An 18,155-nucleotide genomic window follows, 5' to 3' on the forward strand; every position below is an offset into this window, starting at 1 on the left:
ACACTCGCTGGCCAAGAGGAAGGTACCCTTTGGAGAAGGAGTGTGTATGTCGCTTACGATTAAAAATCATCCTTTTAGTTCCTGGCTATGAAAAGGGGTTCAGGCCTTCGAGAGAGTCCCCTTGGCTGAACAGATGCCTGGCAGAGAAGGCGGAGTTGACCAGTTAGCTTCATGGGAGGGCAGAGCATTTTAAAGGGCAGTGGACATTGTCGGAGCTGAACTGAGGACCTTGACTGCCTAGAATGGCGACCCAAGGCCCAGGAAGGCATTGGATGTCTTCCCCTGGTCGGCACATCTCCACCAGGCACAGGAAGTAGCTGGCAGAGGCGCTTCAGAGCCCATGGGTAGTCGATTCCACAGAGCCCAGCCACCAGCCTAGCAGCTGTGAACGAGGCTGGGAAAAGTCAGAGCACTGGCCCCTCAGCCTCACCCCTCTGGATTCCAGCTCTCCCTGGCAGGGCCTGAAATGAAGCTCCAGGTTCTTTAATGCTAGGAGAGCTTCCTGCCAGGCTGGTTTGTTTTGTCCAGAGAAAAGCACTTCTGCTTATTGGCTTCCAGGGAACTGTGACCGCCTAGCTCTCCAAAGATTGATGAAGGGATATTGATTCAGGGCCTTTTATTTCAGTTAAAGTGCCAGGAGTTCTGATCCAGAGGGGCTGGAGATTGGAGCTCACAGGCAGCCAGAAGCCTCTTTTCTCCTAAGAGGCTGTTGTGAGAGGCACATCTGTAACGGGAAGATAGGATGCCTGCTTGCTCTGTAGCCCCACATAGGTTCGACATGATGCTTTTGGATCCCACGGGGAACCCCAAACTCACATTGTCACTGGACCTTCTCCAAGTGGTTTATCTTCATTGTCTAACATGCAGGAAGCACCCAGAAAAGAAACTGGGGCAAGAGAGTCAGGAGTTTGAAAGGTTTTCCACTGCATTCCAAAAGCCTCAATTGCCTGGGGAGGGGGTGGGTGGGCAGCAGCTTTGGTTGTTTCCTAGCAGTAGGTGCTGGGTGGCATTGTCCTAAGTAGTCCTTGGCCCTGGAGTCTCTATTTTCCTGGACAGGTATCCCTCAGCCCCTGCAAACCTGTGGGACAGACACAGCCTCCTACTGGCTTGGGAACACCAAGGTCACTGGGACAAATGGCATGTCGGTCAAGAACCATTCTCTTGGGATCTGATCCTGGCTCCATTAATTTGAGAGTCTGTGCTTTGGGGTTAGGAAGACCTAGACTTGAATCATGGCTCTGCCATTTCCTAACTGAGTGATCTGGGCCAGTCACGTACTCCTCTCTGAAACAAGGCTGATGGGGCCTACCTGGCAGGGCTGTTGTAATGATTAAATGAGATTCAATAAGATACCCTGGTCAAGGCACTTAGCACAGAGCCTGGCACAGGGTGAGTGCTCCATAAATGGTAGTTATTGTTATTGTCAGCTTCATAACAGGGGGAGAGCTTTTCATATTCATTTATTCTCCATTAGAGACATCACCAATGATTTATTGACCTTTTAAAAAGAAAGCTAAGAGGAATATCTCATGTTCCTTGTAATGTACATACAGAGTTACACAAACGCGGTAAGACTGCAGGCTCTAGGGCAGGGGACAGACTCTGAATCTCCTTTCCTGAGGTCTCCCGGGGCCACTGACTTACCCTCTCCAAGCCTCAGTGTTCTCATCTGAAAAATGAAAGGCTGTGCCTTTCCTTCCTACCTGTATCATAAAGTCATTAGACTTAAATGAGAGGATGTTTGTCAAGGCAAGTGAACAAACAGTAGCAGGAGGGGTTTTAGTTCCTACGAAGATAATACTAATTCAAGAACAAGGAGATATGGCAAGACAGGTTGTTTTTTTTTTAAGATTTTATTTATTCATTCATGAGAGATACATGCACACACGGGGGGAGAGAGAGAGAGAGAGAGAGAGAGAGAGGCAGAGACACAGGCAGAGGGAGAAGCAGGCTCCATGCAGGGAGCCTGACATGGGACTCGATCCCGGGTCTCCAGGATCAGGCCCTGGGCCGAAGGTGGCACTAAACCACTGAGCCACCCGGGCTGCCCAAGACGGGTTTTACAGAGGCCGGGAGCACCCAGGTTTCTGGCTGGATTTGAGGATGCTCGTGTTTGAATGCAGAAATCCAGGCCCAGTTCTCCATCAGGAGGCCCCTTCTCTGAGTGAGTTACATGAGGATGCTTTTAAGGCTGCTTATGGCCTCGACCCTGGGTCCTGGTATGTGAGGGCATGGTGTGCAATGGCATTGAAACCAATGAGTTAGATCACTCGGGATTAAGAGAGACTGTTCATATGCAGGGCAGCCAGGCAGGCAATAGGTCCTTGATTTGACAGATATATACAGATGGGAATTCAGCTACCCTGGAGGAAGTTGGTTCTAGGCTTTCTCTCTTGACTAGATCAGCCTCCAAAGCTCCTAGAAAGGAGCCTTGGGAGCAAGGGCCTCCCCAACATGTTTGCCCATCTAAGACAGCCAACCCCTGGCCCCTGGGGCCAGGCGTGGGTTTAGGTCTTTGGTGCCTCAGAAGGCTTCTGGATTCTCTAGCATTATGGGGCTTTCAGCTTCAAGCTCTCAGAGCCAGAGACTCAGCCCTGAACTCTACATTGAGATAGGTCATATGGTCACCATCCCAGGCAGGGAGAAACACGATTTTCTAAAAAGAGATTATCTACAGGGCAAGGAAGAGGAAGTGGTTCTTGTGGTTGTCAGTAAAATGGAGATAATCACAGCCTTTACCTTGCAAGGTTATTGGAAGTACTGAGACCCCCCTGGCGAAGTGCTTAGCACTGTGTGGGGTATGGCATGTGGGGGGTGGTGGTGACTCAAGATGAGTTTGCCGGCAGCCCTCTCACTGTGAGGGGAGGCTTTCCTGCACTTCTGTAGAAAGGCACACGATCCTGGAGCTCAGAGCAGTGTAGAGTAGTACAAAAAGTTACCAGTGAGCTCTGCAGCTGCTCTGAGACCCACTGGCTGGCAGGGCTCTTTGAAGGCTTTCGTGCTCTGGTTGCTTCTGGGCCCAGTCTGCAAGGGGGAGCATTCCTGCCAGGGGGCAGTGACTCAGCAGGCCTCCTAGGGGCCTCTCAGGTTTGGGGGATGAAATCTCAGCGGGTGTTTCTCCAAGGCTTTGAGTCTTGCTTCTGGGACTTGCTGGCAATAAGAGTTGGAGGAGCCCTTAGTTCTCATTGCATGCTCTGAGCCATGGTTTTCCCCTCCCTTGCTTTTGGGAGCAACCATCTAAGCCCTTCCTACCTCTTCATGAGATTGTCGAGATCAAAATGAGAGCATGGATAGGAAAGCGCTCTTAAAAAAAAAAAAAAAAAAAGAAAAGAAAAGAAAAGAAAAAAAAGGAAAGCGCTCTTTAAAACTGATAATTAGAGAAAATGAATTGTTATTAAGGCAGAGTTCCTGCTTTGGAACAGAAAGAGAAGAAGAGGTTTGGCTCTGGGAGGTTAAGTGATGTGCTGAAGCCCAAAACGCTAGGTCGAGGCAGGGCCAGCTTTGTGGAGAGATGGCCTGTCTAGGCTGGAAGGGACCATGGTCCTTGCCTCACCCCTCACCTGGCCGGGGAACATGGTGAGACACGTCCTGCCCTAGCTGGCTTCCCTCTGGGGAATCCTGGGGTCTTCGTTGCTGGGCCTGTCCTTCCCCTGCAGCAGACTGGGGGCGGGGGGTGGTTCTGAGAAGTGGAGGGAATCTGTTGTTAAGTGGGACAATTGCCTCATCACATCTGCCCAGTTCTCTGAAGCCAAAGGGTGGCGATTTCTTCCCTCTCTGATGCTTTTAGGAAGACCAGCGCCTGAGCACTTTGGGGCAGGAAGGAACGGCTGGCATGCTGGGAACACTTAGCATGAGAGCCGACCCCACCCTGAAGGGTTGGGTGAACGTCCCTGCATGCTAGTCGAAGATGCTGGTAGCCATCCCAGCTCAGAGCCATTGCATGCGCTGTTCCTTCTGCCTGGAACAGTTTCTCCCAAGCAGTTGCCTCGCCGGCCTATATGGTTCAGGCCTTCACCCTAATGCCACCCCTGCAGAGAGGCCTTCTCTGACCACCAGGCTCAAGCAGAACCTCTCCCTTTTGGCCTTTTCACAATTGGTAATGATATTATTCCATTGTTCAATGGTTTATGGTCTCTGCCCCAACCTGAGGGCCAGGGCTCCGTGTCTCTTACTTGCTTCTTACCCCCCCACGACCTAGTACAGCCTCTGACATGTAGCAGGCGCTCAGTAAATATTTATTAAGTGAGCAAAGGACTGAGTAATAACAACAGTAGCTGCTCTCTGTCGAGGCCTCGGACTGTTCTCGTGACTTCCCTGCTCTCTCACGAGCACCAAGAGGGGGTGATGTCATTACCATTGGCATCTGACAGGCTTTCCTGAGGTCCACAGCTAGGAAGTGGCAAGGCTGGGATTCATTCAATCCTTGCCACTTCCTCCTAGCTGTGGACCTCCGAGAACGACTGCAATAGAAGTCCGAGGAACAAGGACTGCCTAGAAACACTGCCCTTTTCTCTGTTCCAAGCCATCCAGCCCATGCTCTCAGCTCCCCGGCAGAGCTCATGTAATCGCAGCCCTGTGAGGTTATAATCAAATTCCAGTGGAGTCAGAAAGAGCCTGCAGTCCCCTGACCAGAGTGTTCTAGAGTGGATGATCGCTCTGGGCGTGCTGGACTGCCCCCCCGCCCCTCCCCCCAGCATGGTCCAGCTACCCCCATCCCCACCCCTGCCCCAGGGGGGCCCCCCTCCCTGGGTCTCAGCAGGCAGCGCCCTGGTGCTTGTGCCAAAGCCGGCCTGCCTTTGACCTCATCCCGAAGTCCCTCCGGGAGCCAGAGCTTACCGAGGCCATCACTGGCCATGCACCGTGCTGGGCCCAGATGGAAAAGGCCTTTCTGGAAGGACTTTCTAGTCTAGTTGGGGGGACGAGACTGTACTTAACAAGGTTACATGGCAAGATGAGATTGGAATGACAGCAGCACTTGGGCTGGAGTCTGTCATTGCACCTGACGGAGCTGAGGAGCCCTGGGGCGCCCCCGGCTCCCGTGCCAGGCACTAGTACGGCCGTAGGGGCCACATGACTGCACCTGCCAAAGACTTTCTCAAGGGACCTGAGTTTCTGTCTGAGTTCTGTTGGTACGTCTGTCCACCTGCCCATCTAACCTTGCCCTTGTGATCAGATCTTGCACCGAGGTGGGGGAGGGGGTGCCGTGTGAGCTGGAGCGGGGTCTGGGCTCCACAGAGCGTCAGAGGCCTGGAGACCTTGGCCCTCTGGGTTCCCCTGTGCTCCCCCAGCTGCTGCCTTGTGCTGCCTGTCCCCGGGGGTGACCTCACCATTTCTGTCCTGTGGCTCTCCACAGGCCTCCACTGTGTTGGGAACCAACGCCTCCCGCCCTTCCCCCCATCCCGCGGGCACACCGCTCCCTCGCCAGCTGGCCCCCGAACCAGCTTCCCTGCTCCTCTGGCTGCCTCGATGTCACTGGGGATTAGTGTGCATTTGTGGCTTTTAGTGGGCCCTCCCCTCCCTGCTGCAGCCTCACCCTCTGGAGCCCAGGGATGGGCTGGGGCCTGGGAGCCCCCTGAACCAGGGAGCAGCCCTGACCATCCTTTTCTCTGTTTTCCCTGACGTCAGAAGGCAGAGTGCTTATTCACTTTGGAAGCGCACTCGCAGGAGCAGAAGAAGAGAGTGTGCTGGTGCCTGTCGGAGAACATCGCCAAGCAGCAACAGCTGGCCGCTTCGCCCCTGGAGAGCAAGGTAAGGGCCTCACCGGTGGCCACAGCCCTGGCTGCCTGGCTTCCCCTCGGCCAGCCTCGACCCTCATGGCTCCGATTTGAGCTTGGGACCAGCTTCAGCTTAGGACTTGGATCTGAGCAGCAAGCCCTCGGCAGGGATGCCTGTGCTTGAATGTCTCTCCCCTTTGGCATCTCACTGGGTCTACAGAGTCGGTTTTGCATTGCTCAGGTGGAGTGACAGAGCCTGATGGGGCATGGCCATCCGTTCTCGGCTCTGTTCGATGGCTTGCCTATGGCCAGGTCTCATTTGGGTTGGCCTGCTGCTGCCTGGCATGTCGTGCCCAGGGGGAGCACACTGGTGTTTAACACTGGCCGAGGGCAGGCATCTTTGGGAGGAGGTATCTGCGTCAGAAGCTGTCTAGTTTGATGCAGGCCACGGCCAAGTGGACCCAAGTGGAGTTTGCTGGGGCCTGGGTGCTGGCCAGCAGAGCATCCGGGAAGATTAGGGCCTCCCAGCAGAGGCTGACCTGGGATAGGCGCCCCTCAGCTGGCCTGGTGCCCGTGGAGGGGATGGGAGCCAGATCACAGCCTTGCCCTTTGTCGGCTCCATGCCAACCACAAGGCACAGTTGTAGTTCCCATTTGTGAGTCACGCAGGTGACTTCTCTGGTGAGAGTGTTGGCCATTTGGGGATTTGGTCTGGTTGGCTGTGTAAGGATCTGAGTGGTTGGTCTGCTGGCTCAGGGGGAGAGGATGAATGAAACTGCGCGGCAGTCGGTAGACTGGCTGCCCTATTTCTTCTCCCCTGTGCGTTCAGCGGGCATATGGGGGCTGCGGGGACAGGCCTGCTAAGGCAGGAGGTTTCTGGCAGCCTCTGGAGCGGCCGTGGGGGACAGCAGCTCCCCAGCTATCCCCTAAGGAAGGGAATGATGGTCTGAGAATTCTGGAATCTCAGACGTGGAAATTATTTTGTTTTATACTTGGCAGGGGGCAAGAGTAACTTTGTGGAGGGAGGATAGTGGGAAGAGCATGGACTTTGAATCACACTCTACTGCTGACTGGCGGTGTGACCTTGGGCAAGTCGCTCTACTACTCAGTGCTTTGGTGTCCTCATCTGGGAACAACAGTTCCTCCTCCAAAGGGCTGCCGGGAGAGTCAAATGAGATGGTGCATACACAGCTCACGGCACAGTGCCTGGTATGCAGCAGGCGCTCAACCACAGTGGTGGGGAGTGCACTGCCCCCACCTCTGCCCTGGCTCCTTGTCGCTACCTTCCTACCTCCGGGTTCTTCTATGAACACAGACCTGTGGCGGAGGCTGTAGGCTGCTTGGCTTGGTCACAGTCAGAAACCAGGCCATTCTCTTCGCTGGGCCAGTCCCTGGGAGGATCCATGGCTGAACTCATGCCCCACCCCCACCCCAGCTTTCTTATGTTATTGGCCTTAGCTCCTTCTAGTCTGGGGGGGAAGAATTCTTTCTGCTTCAACTTCAGAGTTTGCAGGCTCTGAAGTGTGCTGCCAACATCCTCTCAGCGCCTCGGGCGATCTCTCCATCTTCAGTTGGGAGGACACTTTGAGCGACTGAACAGGGTCTGAGTTTCTGAGACAGGCTCTGGGCCCTGCAGGCTGTGGGATGTGGCTGGCTGACACCAGAAGGGCCCTAGCGGCTGGGGCCTGGCTTCAGGGCCATGCCAAGACCCATGGGCACCCTGGGCTGGCCACCGTTAGACACCTCTTCAAATCAAAACGCTTTACATGTGTGTTTTTAATGGAGCAACTGTGTGTTGGGTGGAGGAGGTTAAAGCATGGGGACAACTTCAGAACCGCCTCCTTGCCTGAGAACCCGACCCTGCTGCCGTCCTGCACACCCCACTGGCCCACTTTCCTTAGAAGGCAGTTACGTGACCATCTTTTGTTCGGCCTGGAGGCCCCTTGGGGTCTCAAGCCCAACCTCCCCCACCCCTAACCCCCACCGTACCCACTTAAGGAGTCTTAGTGACTTAGTCCTCCTGGTCATTTACAAAAAGCTCCCCGAGAGACTTTCTGGTAACTATGACTTTCTCCAGTCCCATGGAGCTCCAGGAGGGCTTTCGCATCCTTAGCAACTTGGCCTGGTGGCCATCCAGCCAACCCACACCTGCCCTCAGCTCCTCCGGGTCCTGGCAGCCTCAGAGGTGACCATGAAGGACCTTGCCGAGGGTGGGGCCACAGCCATTCTGCTAAGGTTGCTGACTTCCAGGGAGAGAGAAGAGGGAAGGCCAGGCAAAGCTCAGGCCCCAGCGTCTTGTTCTTTAGGCAGAAAGTCTCACTTGATTGATTTGTCCAGACTGAGTAGCATGCCTTTTTTTTTTTTTTTTTTTAATGCCTTTTCTTTGTTCTTTCTGAGAATGCTCCGCCTTCTGCTGCATGAGGGAAACCTTTGCCCAGGCTGTTCCCTGCCCTAACTCAGATGCCTCTCTGGGGAAAGAGGGGCTTGCAAGGCTACTCCCCAAAGTCCCATGCTGCCCTTTCTCAACCCTGTTCAGTAGCGTCTGCCGATAACCTTGGAATGGGGGACCCTCACACCTCTCAAGGGTTGCAAAGTTCTTTCCAAATTTACAAAACATAAATGGGAACATGAAATGCTTATTGGAAAAGGTAGAGGGAAGTCGGAGAAGATGGATTCGAAGAACAAGAGAGGCGGGTGTGCCACTACCTGCCGTGTGACCTCTGGCAGCTGCTTCCTCAGCAGTCCCACTCGTGCATAGGTCAGCTGGCCCTTTCTTGCTTTTGAACTTTGAGATCTTCCTGAAAGTTCACCATGGAAGATTATCACGGAGGGCCTGGGGTCATGCAGTCTCTGGATGATTTCCGCATGACTTGGTTGCCTGTGAACTCTACAGCCTGTAGGGGCCAGGTCCTTGGGTCCCCTCTCAGGGGTGGGACAGTCACAGGCTTTCGGTGCTGTCTTGAGGTGCCTGGGGGTTGCTGGCGGGGGTGGGCTCCAGCTGTGGTAGTGCAGACACAACGAGGCAGGCAGCGTCCAGCCCATACCCCTTCTCTGGGAGCTCCGTTGCCTTTTTCAGCTCACTTTGAGCTGCCCTGAGTCAGCCTGTGTAAGCTCTGCCTCTCTCTGTAGGAGTGAATGAACCAGCTTCCTTCCACTCACCACACCCTTCTTTCTCATCAGAACTCTGCCCATTGCTTCAGCATCTATTCCTGGAGGGAACCTACCTTTCTTCTGCCTGGGATAGCTTTTACCCGACTCCCGGCCACGGGGTGTGCTGGCATGCTTCTACTGTAGAATAATAACTCACGGGTAGTCCCGCCTGTGGCTGCTGAGATTCTAAGTCAGTAGGGACAAATGGTTGCATGTTATTTTGGTTATTCAAATATACATAATAAATGCCTGCTCTGTGCCAGACACTAGGTTAGGTTCTTTGGGGTCGCAGAGATGGATGAGACCTGTCCTATGGAACTCTTATTTATTTATTTATTTATTTATTTATTTATTTATTTAATTTATTCATGAGAGACACAGGCAGAGGGAGAAGCAGGCTCCTCGCAGGGAGGTGGATGCGGGACTTGATCCCAGGACCCCCGGGATCACGCCCTGAGCTGAAGGCAGATGCTCAACTGCTGAGCCACCCAGGCATCCCGGAACTCTCTTTTAATTGGGCAGAGGTGACTAGGAATGGCACTCCATGCTTTAAAGGCTGTGCCTGTTGGGTCCTAAGAGCGGTCCAGTGAGGTCCAGAGTGGTCTGGGCTGCACATTCATCGTCCACTCTCTAACCACCCCCTGAGCCCCCACTACATGCACAGCGCTGGCCTGGGCCACGGGAAGCCTGAGGAGAGTAGGCTTCCGACAGCCACCAGGCATATGAGAGGAAACGCAGGGCAGCAGGTAACTGCTCTGTTCTCTGGGTGCACCCTGGACTCCACGGTGGGAATGCACAGATGGATCCGCCACACTCTTGCCTTGCGAGATCGCAGTCCAGTGGTGAGACAGATATGCCAACAGATTGCTCACAAGTAAAACGGCAAGTGGTATGGGGGGTGTAAAGTCTTGGCACTCTGTGAGCTCAGGTGAGGCAGCGAGCCTGGCTGAGGCTCAGGTGTTTTCATCAGTAAAGTGGCTGGATTGACAGGGTTCTCCTGACGATTAAACTCAGGTCATGTGTGCACAAGAAGAACTCCATGAACTAGCTGCTCTTGTCACCATTTCAAAGCTATGTTTATATAGGAAGATTCATCTAGTGGCCTTGCTTGTTGAAGCTGAATGCTGCTGCTCTGAGCACATGTGATGACCGCTCCATGTCACTGCCTGGTAACCACCTGCTGTATTGCGGGGCCCAGGCAGGGAAACTGAGGCCTCCTGTGTCTGCTCTGGCTCTGAGACTTCTCCCACAAGTGACGCCTTGTCATCTCCACTGGTCAGCTAGAGGCGGGGCCCCGGAGGTGCCAGGGTCTGTCCGAGCTCCGTAGAAAGGAACAGGGACAGGTCCTGGAGTCAGGCAGCCCCGGCCAGAGTAGACAGCGAGCTAATTCCAGTTCTGTCTGGTTCCACAGAAACTCCACCCTTATGGCTCTCTCCAGCAGGAGATGGGGCCGGCCAACTCAACCAATGCTACCCAGGATAGAAGCTTTACCTCATCAGGACAGACTCTGATTGGCTGAGCAAACCCAAGGGCGGGACTCTGCTTCTGGCAACTTAACCCTTTGTTGGGCATCCCCTACCACACAGTAACCTCACCTCAACTGGACCCAAAGCGGAGGACCAAGATGGTGGGCCTAGGGTCACCTGAAGGCAGTGGCCCCACGGGTGTGTGTGGACTGGCATCAGAAGGACCACAGTGGTATGAGCGGCCCTGTGGGCACGTGCAGACTGGCATCAGAAAGTTCCAAATGGAGAAGACTCAAACTTTCTCCCTACAAGGAAAAAGGAGAAGAAATAGTATCTGGGCTTCCCTTGACTCCAGTGCCTGCCTTGGGGGCAGCAGGAGAGGTTGGCAGAGGTCAGCCCTGACGGAGAACCATGGCCTCGGCCTCCACTGCCAGAGGATGTCCCCACTCAATCGCTTCTTCATCTGTTCTCATTCCTTCCTTCCTTCATGCAGCAGATATTTTGAAGGGGTGGGGCGGGGGGGCATCTACTTTGTGCCAGGCTCTGGGCTAGGAGCTAGGGATTCTGTGGAGAATGAGGTGGATATGGCCTCCACTCTTGTCATGATTTCAGTTCTAGTAGGAGAGTGAGCATTAAATAGCTCAACACCAACACACACGCAACACGTACACGTACACACACATGATTACAAACTGATGAAGAAAAGGATTCCTTTAAGAGAGAATATGATTTAGATTGCTATGGGGAGCGGGGCTAGGGGGTTGGGTAGGGAATATCATCCCTTTGAAGTCAAGACCTGCAGGCCAGAAAGGAGCCAGTCAGGGATTTTGGAAGGAGCGTTCCAGGCAAATAGAACATCCTGTGGAGAGAACTTGAGATGGGAAAGAGCTTGCCATGCTGGGGCCGACAGAAGCCAGGCCGGTGTGGCCAGAGCTGAGTGAGGAGGCCGACCAGCTGGGTGGGGGCCAGATCATGCAGGGCCGCGGTGGTTAATGTTTCGCTGGTGTCATTCTAGATACAGTGGGAAGCCACTGAAGGCTTTTGAGAAAGGGAGTCAATCTCAGGTACATTTCTAGAAGATCAGAGAGCCCAAGGTGGCACCCAAGTGGGTGTGAAGAGATCAGTGAGGGGGTCCCTCCAGTCTTCCAGATGAGGGCCAGTGATGGCCCGTCCCAGATAGTGGTTGGAGAGGTAAACATGTGAATTTCCAGATCCTGGGATACGGTGGAGGCTCTGGGATGAGAAGAGAGAGTTCCCTGACACCCACCCCCCCCCCCCCCCCCCCCGCAGCTCCCGGCCCCAGTGTCTCTTCCACTCTGTCTTGTTCTCTCAGTGATGCACATGAGCACTGGAGCCTTCTTTACAGAGCCTCCTCCCAGCCAGGCCTGGGTAGGCACGAGGGCTGAGTTCTAGGAAGGACCCTAGAAGTTGGGAGCCATGGGGCTTTCACCTGGCCCAGGTGGTAAAGTTCACAGCCCCCAGGCCTCGGCAGGGGTTGCCGTGCCGTCTCCATCCTGTGCTGAATGGCTGGACAGGAAGCTGCGACACAGCTCTCTGGAAGCTGATTAGGTCTGCTTGCTTCCGAGCTCCCACGGTTCAGGGGTGGGGGCTAGGTGTGGCCCAGCTAAAGGAAGACCTATTAGGAGACAGTGATGAGAGCCCAGCCTGCTCACCACCTGGAACCCGGGGATGGACAGCTCTCACACTCTTCTCTAACTGCCAAGACCTAGAAGGAGGGAAGCCAGAGGTCACAGGTCTGAGTAATAGAGCTCGAACACAAAAGATATGTGTAGGACCATGGTCACTTGTGTAGAAAAAGGGGGTCCAAGAGGCTAGAGAGATGATGGCTCAGGCCAGAGAAGCCCCTGGACCTTGGATGGTCTCTGCATCGTGTCCTGTAAAACCTTCTCAATGTCATTAGGGAGGGCTCTTACGTCTGACGAGGTTGCTCACCTGCTGTGGCCACTTGAACTCCAAGAACGATGGCCCAGAAGAGAATACGTCCCTCACCTCCCATTTAGGCAAGATCAGAACAGGGGATGGAATGTATCTGCCGGTGACCAAGCTGATGCCCCAGCCCAGCAGGGGGACAGGCTCGGCCTGCAGCTCGCTTGCTCGCTTGCGGCGGGGGCGAGGGCTACACGGTGTCCGCGGGCCCGGACTCAGCCCGCAGGGTTCATTCCGAGGGGCGGAGCAGCCGTGTCTGCCCAGACAGGAAGCTGCACTTTGATTTCACTGGACTCCCTTATGAAATGACATTAAGGGGGATGTGGGGCCCAGGAGAATCGCCTGTCTGGGAAGGCAGCAAGCTTGATTCTGCAGGACGCGGTGACCCACGTCCGCCCACCAGACAGGTGCGGAGGACAGGAGCTCTGGCCACAGGGAAATGGAGCATCAGAACACGACATCGGGCCCCGGGGACAGGGGTTCCTCCCAGCTCGTCCTGACAAGCTGCCCACTTGAGTGGTGCTCCTTGCTGGGGTCCTAGGCTGGCTGCCGGGAGGAGCGGACATCGGCTTCTGGGGCATCTCCTCGCCGGGAGCCCATCTCACTGGGGACCGTGGCGAGCCACAGTGCCGCTGCATCTCTGCCTCTCAAATCGATGAAACAATTAATTTGGCTCCACGGGCCCGAGGAGATGAAATATGATGGGGTGGCCGCTGCTCTGCAGGTCCCAGTGCCTCCAGGATGATGGACACGCTCTGGAAGCTGCATCTGAGAGTCATAATCACGGGAAACATGCTGGGCCCCGCCCTCCACATAAATCATGCTAAGAAGCCTTACACAATGGTCTCTTTCCTGATGGCCCGATTGTCTTGGTTTGGTGTCTGGGGCCTGGGAGCCAGGAGGACGGGAGCACACCACTGATTGTTGAAAAGGCCATCTGTGCGATTTGAATACAAAGTGATCCTTTCAGTTCCCCTCACACCCTCTGATCCCGTGTTTTCTTAGGTCTCAGGCGCTGGGTCTTTTGAAACTCTCTCTCTCCTTTAAGTAGCCATGCCCGGTCTCTGCTGGCGAGCTGGGACCTGCTGGAAATAATGACATTTCTTTATGTAGGTCTTGTTTGTTTGCTTATTTAAATTCTTTATTTAAAATGTTTTCATAAGTTCTGAGACCAAAGCCCTCACTTCTCACACACGGCACCCAGTGGGGTCTGCAGAGTGAGGGCGGAGGCAGTCTGGGCAAGGGTTCCCCATAGGGACAGCAGAGCCTTCCGGGGATGGCAGTCAGGATCCCCAGGCCTCCAGCAGCCTCTGGGTACAGGTGAAAGGGACTGAGACTCAGAGAAATGAAATGACCTATCCAAGGTCACACAGCTAGTAAGAGGCTGAACTAATCTTCAAGCTGAAACCCTTCCACCTGACCCACTGCTTTTCCCAGATGCAAAGGGGATGGAAGCCGAGAAGTCAGTAATCTCCTTCTGGAAGAAGCAGGTGGATGATATCCTGCATGTAGAAGCTGTGGCCCTTTAAGCTCTAGAGGAGATGCTTTGTCCTCCAAATGAATGAGATGTCTAATTTTCCACATAGTGGAGAAAGCTTCCAGAGTTCATATGTCTGAGGGGTAGCCCAAAAAGCTCAAGAGCTTCACACCAGATTTGATGTGAAGGGCAAGGGAGACTGGCTCTCAGGGGGCACCAGGGTGGTGGGCTGATGCCCCTTCCCCTCTCGAGTCTGGCCTTCCAGAGGACTGGCCCGCAGACACAGAGTTGGGTACCCAGCAGCAATAGGACTGTGGCCAGAGGCAGAAAGGGACAGCTCTAGGTTTAGGACCTGAGCCCTTGACCCGAGCCCCATCAAGGGCAGGGAGAGAGTCCACACTGCATTCTGGGCCCAGATTTTGTTAATTGACTAGTTCCAACTCTCAACCCCAAGTAACTGGGAGTCATCTGGGCTGGATTTCAGATATCCCCCCGGAAAGCAGGCTTTTCCCGAAGAGGCTCACCTGTCTTCCTGTGTCTCCAGCCTTCTCCCCAGCCCTGCTTGCTGCCCGTCTGCCTCTGGACAGACAGCCCATGTCGCCACCTCGCTCTTCACCTGAGCCATGGCGCTGTTTTTGTTTTAGCTCTTAACGAAGACAGGGCAACCTTACTCTCCGTCCTGTCTTGACCTTATCTTCCCTCAAGCCTTCCTCTGAACAAGGCCACCACCCTGCAGTTGTTCCCAGGTCCTTGGTTTTAAGGGTAGAATAATAACTCTAGGTGGTTCGATGAGCACTTACACCGTGACCTCTATCTATTGTCTCTTTAATCCTCACTCCGGCCCTCATGAGGTTCATTATCCCCATTACACACCTACTCTCCTTACAGTCAACTTAGACAAAGATACTGCATCTTAGAGAAATTAAGAAACTTGCCCAAGGTCACACAGCTGCGGTAACTAGGTTCGGAACCTGGCGGCCCAGCTGCCGAGCACCTGCTTTGGATTGCTCTGTACTACTGCCTTCTGGCAATCACAGATCGTCCAAGCTGCTTCCAGACCACGTGGGAGGCTATTGTCAGAATAAAGCCCAGGTCTCCTCTTGGTTCTCAAGCCTCTCCCTGGGTGCACCATGCTCCTGCTTTGGGGCTGCAGCCCAGCCACACTGGATTATTTCAACCCTTCTCCAGACTCCCTGTGCACATTCATGTTTTAGCCGTCCTCCCAGAGGTGGCCTGCCGTCCTCTGCTGTCCCTGCCGGCACAATCCTCAACCTTTAAAGCCTGGCCCCTCTCCTGAGACACCAATCTCGGGCATGTCTCAGAAGTCATCGCTTCCTTCTCTCTGTTCCCGTGGTATTTTGTTCATCCTTAGCACGGTGTGTTAAGCAGATATGTCTCATCTGCAAGACTGTGAGTTCTTTGGGAGCCAGTGGCAGTCATATCTTATCGATTTCTTACTCTGTTACTGCCCCGTCCTTCGTACATGCTCAGGGGATATCGTGGAATTGATTTGGGTCAGACGGTTCAAGCCTCTCGTGTTCTAGAATTTAAATGAGGAGACTGAGTCTCAAGGGACGTGAGCTGGCCATGGTCATGGGACACTGTTAGTGGCCAAGTTAAGTCTCCTGACTGTCTTGGCTCAGAGCTTTGTCTCTTGCGCCTCCACTTGGTGAGACCAGAGCCCGGAACCCCACCTGGTTTAGTAAACAATCTGGCCAGGTTGATTTCAGGGTCACGGATACGACCGTGTTCCGTGCTGACTCCTGGCATCCTCAGAGGCAAAGGAGAACTGACCAGAGCTGCTCCCATGGTTCACTTCCCCAGGTGTGTGGAGCTCCCCTCTCACTGAACCCCTTGCCCTCGGAGAAAACCAGAGTAGGATTCTGAGGATCTTGGTTTGAATCCTGATGTTATTGGTAACGTACTGTGTGACTTTGGGCAAATTACTTTATCTCTCTGATCATTGGTTTCCTTACCAAGAAAAATGAGGCAGTTGAGTCTAGATGAGCTCCAGGAATCATCTTCAAAGCCTCGGGACCCTGATAGCAAGCAGGTTAAAGGAAGAAAGAAAACAGACGTTCTGGTCTTCACTTTGAAACAAGATGTACGAGCTGTGAATATATGCAAATGCTGTATGTGGTTAGTATTCACCATGTACTCGAGACACATAAGGATACTTACGGATCTTGTACAGGAAGGGATCCCTGTCATAGGTACACAAATTATAAGCACACTCCTGACTCCTCCCTACCCCAAGGTGCCTCCTTCTGGACTGGGCCCTGGGAAGCTAGTACAAGGAGCTTTCCAAGCCCAAATCCTCCCCTCTTCTTTCCTCCTTTCTACTCACCGACTGTTTTGTTTGAACTTCACATATATATGTGGGCACTTACGTTCTTTTAACCTTTCCAACTGGGAAAGGGCCCATGGCCTGAGGCTAACTTTCAAGTGGAATTTATGGTAACCAAAATGCGGGGCCTTTCATTCTCGTGTGATCAGAAATCTCTTTCAGATTCCGCCCCAGAAGTCACCACTGACTTCTTCTTATTGCCTTTAATGTGCATCTTCTTTCATACAAACACTGCTCCAGGTAAATTTTCTACCAACAGTGTCTTTTAAATGTGAGTGGCTTCCTCTGATAGTGTTTGGCTGTTGCTCCTTGTGGAAGAACATTAAGGGTTAAGTAGGCTAGCCTAAGAAGCCGACCACCACTTATAACACAGTTTTCAGTGGGAGAATGCGTTCTGAGGTCCATAATCAACTCTCAGATGGACTTTGAGAACACAGCTCAACACATACCCCAAAGCCGATGAATATTTTATGAATGACTAGAATTTTGATAGAACCATTGAACCTTTGAATGTGGAACTGAAAAGCTTCCCTCTTCCCACACCAAGATCAGTTGACGAACAAGCTAATTTATAGAAACCAAGACCAAAAGAGAGGCAAGAACTTGGCCAAGAGCCAAGCAGTTGGTGCTAGAACTGGAAGTGGGGCCCAAGTCTTTCGTTTCTAGGCCAGTGTTCCTCTTTAGTGACTTTTGAAGAGTCGACCAGGTTGGGGGCAGGGAGGGGCACAGATGTCCTAGAGATGCTCTCCTTGTCTCACTCGGCTCACTGTGTTGTCATTAGGAAAAGTTAAGTCACCACTTGGGGCTGTAATGGAACTAGTGAGAAATGGCCTGGCTAATGGCGTGGGGGGGGAGGTCGTCTAGTCGGCTGGCTGGTCTATAAATTCCTGCCGTGTTCCCGCCCGAGCAGAATGAATGGGGCTGCTGTTTTACCTGGAGCTCCGAGCATGGTGGAGATGTTCCCTGTGCTCTGTTCTAAAAATAGTGGTGGGAATGGAGCTGAGGGGAAGAGGAGGGGGCTCCTTTGGGAACTGGGTGGGGCGCCTCACCCCCTTCCTCTTCCTGCCAGGCCCTATGTGAGGAAGAGCCGCAGGTTGAGAGGATTGAGATCTGAGAGGGTCCTGGAGCCATCAACCCTCACACCCCGTCCTCACACAGAAGAGGAGGCCCTACTAGGCCCCAGGAGGGGAAAGGACTGGCGAGCAGTCACCGAGCCCAGGGAGGAGGTCCCCGCTGGCAGACTCTTTTCCCCCTGCTGCTCAGCAGGGCAGCTGCAGTCTGTGAGGTTTTCTCTCACTGCCTCTGGGCGTGCACAGGGCCTGGGAACTCCTGGGGCCGGATGTGGTTGGGCTTCCTGAGAGTCGCCCAGCAGGCGAGGAGCACCGGCTAGTCTGCCCCAAGCCCTGACCTCTGCCAGTGGGCCTTCCAGCGCCACGCCTTCCCTTTGCTGGCGTCCCCACCCTTGCTAACTTGCTCTTCTGTCGCCTTCTGGACTGTCTGCAGGGACGGCAGACAAAGGCCTATAGGACAGAGGGCCTACTAGCTCAGGACCTTTCTCTACCCTTCTCAGGAACAAGGAGACCCAGCTAAGGTAGAGGCAGGGGCCTGGGTTCAAACCCCAGCTCTGCTTCTCCCTAGCTGGGCTGTTAGTAGTGGGCCACCTAGCATCTGTCAAATGAGATGAGGACCCCTATCCCACTGGATTCTTGGGCTGTGCAAAGTGCCTGGAATGTAGGAGGTACTCAGCACTGCTAGCTGTCATCGCTAAATCAAGCATGAGCACAGGCTTGACTTCCTGCAACCCCCCTTCTTGGGGCTTCTACCAGTGGAGGCGTGGCAGACGTTTGTTGGTTTGTTTTTTAAAGGCAGGTGACTTTTTGTCATGTTGTTGCAAAAGTAATTTGTATTTTATTATGAAGAAAACATTGAATACGGTTGAACCAGAAGAAGGACATGAAGTTCACTCTTAATCCCAACACCCAGAGATAACCACTGTTAACATTTTGGGGTATATCCTGTCAGGCATTTGTTTATACACACATATATCTACTTTGC

At 53.6% G+C, this 18,155-nt stretch overlaps 1 protein-coding gene across 11 annotated transcripts in view; it reads left to right on the top strand.

The window, feature by feature from the left end:
- The window catches only part of RGS3 (regulator of G protein signaling 3), a 137,909-nt gene that overhangs the window by 77,757 nt on the left and 41,997 nt on the right, over nucleotides 1-18,155 (top strand). For 9 of the 11 annotated variants that reach the window (XM_049116373.1, XM_049116372.1, XM_049116370.1 and 6 more), the window contains one exon: nucleotides 5,626-5,748. In XM_049116373.1, the coding sequence (XP_048972330.1) occupies nucleotides 5,626-5,748 (123 nt within the window). Of the gene's footprint in view, nucleotides 1-5,625; nucleotides 5,749-10,274; nucleotides 13,389-18,155 lie in introns of those variants that run through there. The other 2 variants (XM_049116378.1, XM_049116382.1) reach the window with 1 other exon arrangement.

This window comes from Canis lupus, chromosome 11 (genome assembly GCF_003254725.2).
Source record: "Canis lupus dingo isolate Sandy chromosome 11, ASM325472v2, whole genome shotgun sequence".
Lineage (NCBI taxonomy): Eukaryota > Metazoa > Chordata > Mammalia > Carnivora > Canidae > Canis > Canis lupus.